Genomic DNA, 3,369 nt, shown 5'->3' with positions numbered 1-3,369 from the left:
ATCCTGAATCGGTACACTTTGTTCAAGCAGCTGCTTTTTGTGTGTGTGTGTGCGCGCGCGTGCGCCCGGCTTTACACATCAGCACGTCTTGACCGCTTCTGCTACGTTTTGCTTTTCTTTTTTTTTGGACTATTTCTTTCTTGTGTGCTTGCGCGTCTCCTTCTGTGTTCTCCTTTCCGCTATCTCTAACGCCGTCGTTGGGTGCGCCCTCTCTTTGCTTTTTTTTTCAGCTTTCTCGTGTGTGCGCGCTGTGCGTGCGAGCGTGTGCGAGGGTGTTTGTGTGTGTGCATGTGCGACGTCAACGTTGTTCTTTTCTCTTGCTCTTGGTCTTCGCGTATGTGCTACACATACACCCACATACACGCACCTCTCTATCTGTCTGGTACTGACCCCTTCTTTTCCTACCCCCTTCTCTTTCCGCTTTTCTCCAGACAATAAGCACCATCATCACACGCCCCCACCCCACCCCTTTCCTTGGCGGAGTGTCTCTCTATTCCTCACTGTCTTCTTTTGTTTTGGTTTATTATCTCTTTGTTCCCAGTCGATTTTTTCTTTCTGTTGTTGGATTTCTCCCGTCTCTTTCCTCCTTTCTTCCTCGGTGTTACTCCCTCCCCTCTTCTTCTGTTTCTGTGTGCCACCGCATCTCTTTTCTCTCTCTCTCTCTGTGTGTGTGCTCGCACTCTTTCGGTCTGTATTTTGGCTTCTTTCTTTTTCTCTTCTTTGCGGCTACACTTCTCTTGCCCCTCTTCCTCCTTTCCTTTCTTTGCCTTCTTCCTTGAATTTGTCTCTCTCTCTCTCTCTCTGCCTGTCTGTGTGAGTCTGTGTGTCTCTTTCTCTCCTCCGCTTTCGTGGCTCTCTTGTTTTGTTTTTCCCTTGCCCTTTTCGCCCTCCTCGTCTTCCTTCTGCCATCCACGTCCTTGCCGCTTTCTTTTCGTTGCGGTCTCTTCCTACCGTGTCCTTCACACCCTCCCTCCTTCCCTTCACGCACTGTCCTCCTCTCGTGACTTTTGTCCTTTGCCGGGGGTCGCCTTCCCACTTTTTTTTCGTCTGCTTGTTCTTATCGTTGGGGTGCTTGTGCCCGGAGGTGTATGCGCGCGTGTGTGCATGTATTAGCTTCCCTCATTCTCTGTGAGCTCAAGCGCATTTTCTGTTTGTATTTTCGCCCCTGTTCCCTTCACGTGCATGTTGTAATCTTTACTTCTTTTCTGCGGTTGCCCGGCCCCATTCGACCACCGACTTTCCGTTTCGTTTTTTCGTGCGCGCGTGCATGTGCGTGTGCGTGTGTGTGAGATTTCTTTTTTTTTGCTCGGATCTCTTCGCCTGCCGATCTTCCAGCTTCCTCTCTCTTGCCCCATCGTTTTTTCGATTCAGGCCATCCCCGCTTCGCTCTCTCGCGCTTGTCTCTGTCGCCTTGATTTGTCTCATCCACCTCTCTTGCTGTCTTATCCTGGACTGTGACCCCTCTCCCCCCTCCACACAGCCCCTCTACCTCTTCCTCAGCTCTTCCACGGTCCAGAATGGCAGACAGCTCTAGCGATGGTCCTACCTCGCCCAGCTGGCCGCTGTACATGATGATGCCCGGTCAAGCCGCTAGCGCTGATTCCTTCTGCAAATACCACAGCGGAGGCGCGGCGTCATCCGCTGTGACCCCGTCCGTTGGCGCTGCGGGAGCGGCAGGCAGCATGAGCACCTCTCTGAACGGCGCCCCCGGCCAGCCGGCGAGCGTTGTGCCCCTCGGCGGGGCCGGCTCCTTCTATTTCTCGTTCTGCGGCACGGACGGGCTCATGATTGGCGACACAGCTGACGCGAACCTGAGCACCACCTACGCCAACACCGTTACGACCCCAACCTTCAGCGCAAGCAATACCGCCGCCAATAGCCGAGCCGCAAGCCTTACCACCCCTGGTACCACTGTGGCGAGCGCAATGCAGCTGGCGGCGGCAAATCTCGAGTACTTCTACGGCATCCCCACCCCAAGCGCGCCGAATCGTGCCGACTACGCGGCATCCAGCGCCGCGAGCAACTGCAGCAGCACCAGCGATCACCACGTGAGCGAACGAGGCACGGCGCCGCCGCCGCCGATGAGCACTGGCGCGCAACAGCTCGCGAACAACGCGCCACCGCAGGGCGGGGTGCAGAAGGATGTGCTGGCGCTCATGGCCGCCGAGCAACAGCAGCAGAAGTTTGTGCTGCAGCAACGAAACGTCTATATGTCGGGATTACCAGTCAACTTCCGCCCCTCTGCCTTCCGCGCGATGTGCGGGGTCTTTGGCCGCATCGAGTCCTCGAAGCTCTGCATGGAGGCGGATGACTCCAGCCGTTGTCGCGGATTCGGCTTTGTGCTGTTCTACGACGTGGAAAGCGCCAACTCGTGCATCTCATCTCTGAACGGAAAGATGATGCAGGGCCGCACGCTGCAGGTGCGCCGCGCCGACCTCTCCGCCGCGCCGCAGCCGCTGCACCCGGTGACGCAGCGCAACCGCACTGGCTCTGGTCTGGTGACTCCGCCGACGCTGGGGCAGCAGACGGCACCAACCGAGATGCCGTCCGCATCAGCGGCCGCCGCCTTCCCTCTCTACAGTCCGCACCCGCCCACTGTTGGCCAGTCCAGCGTGAAACCGGTTGTCATGTCTGCGGTGCCCTTCACCTTCGCGACTTCGACTGGCGTCGCACCACCGCCCGGATCGATCGTTCACAATTCGGCGCCGACCAAGGCCTCTTTCCCGCTTGGCACCAACGGATCGGCTTCCAGCTCACTTGGCGCCACCTCGACACCGACAGTGGTTTACGCCTCAAACAGCACGATGCTCTCCACCATGCGAGGGGGTGTACCTGTAATGCAACTCTTCACAGCGGTCCCACCGGGTAGCGCTCCCGCGATGGGCCCCCAGCCGCCCTCGGTGATGTCGCACACGTCACTCAGCAGCCGCGATGGCGCTACCCCGCACACCGAAACCCCCTCGAGTGTGGCAAGCTCCAGCGCACCGATCGGCTTCTCCGCCTCCCAGCACCTCATCCACCTCCAGGCGCCGACTGCGCAGCAGCCACAACAGAATCTGCCGCAGCACTCCATCCAGTTCAAGCCGCAGCCTCCGATGCACCCACCCGCGCAGCCACAGCGACCGATGAGCGTCTGCACAAACGTTGCAATTTACCGCCCACTCGAAGCGGCCTCGAGTGCCGGCAACCTTAACCTCAACCCAAGCGCTGGTGGCAGCGCGATGGCGAGCGCTTACAGCGCTAACGGCAACGTTCTGCAGGACTACCTCATGGGCGCGGACCTGAACGCTTCCTCCTCCAATGTCTTCTACTTTATCTCCCCGCCGTAGTGCGTGCAAAACGAGCAGCAATGCACACACACACACACCG

General features: G+C 58.3%; 1 protein-coding gene across 1 annotated transcript; it reads left to right on the top strand.

Moving 5' to 3' along the window:
- Nucleotides 1–1,568: 1,568 nt before the first annotated feature.
- LDBPK_230890 (hypothetical protein, unknown function) lies at nucleotides 1,569–3,329 on the top strand (the record flags this gene model as incomplete). The annotated part of the gene is made up of 1 exon (XM_003860941.1): nucleotides 1,569–3,329. One exon carries the CDS (start codon nucleotides 1,569–1,571, stop codon nucleotides 3,327–3,329), a length of 1,761 nt encoding a protein of 586 aa, XP_003860989.1.
- Between the last annotated feature and the right edge of the window lie 40 nt (nucleotides 3,330–3,369).

This window comes from Leishmania donovani, chromosome 23 (genome assembly GCF_000227135.1).
Source record: "Leishmania donovani BPK282A1 complete genome, chromosome 23".
Lineage (NCBI taxonomy): Eukaryota > Euglenozoa > Kinetoplastea > Trypanosomatida > Trypanosomatidae > Leishmania > Leishmania donovani.
Note: the sequence above shows the minus strand (reverse complement) of the source record. Positions and strands in the feature narration are given on the sequence as shown.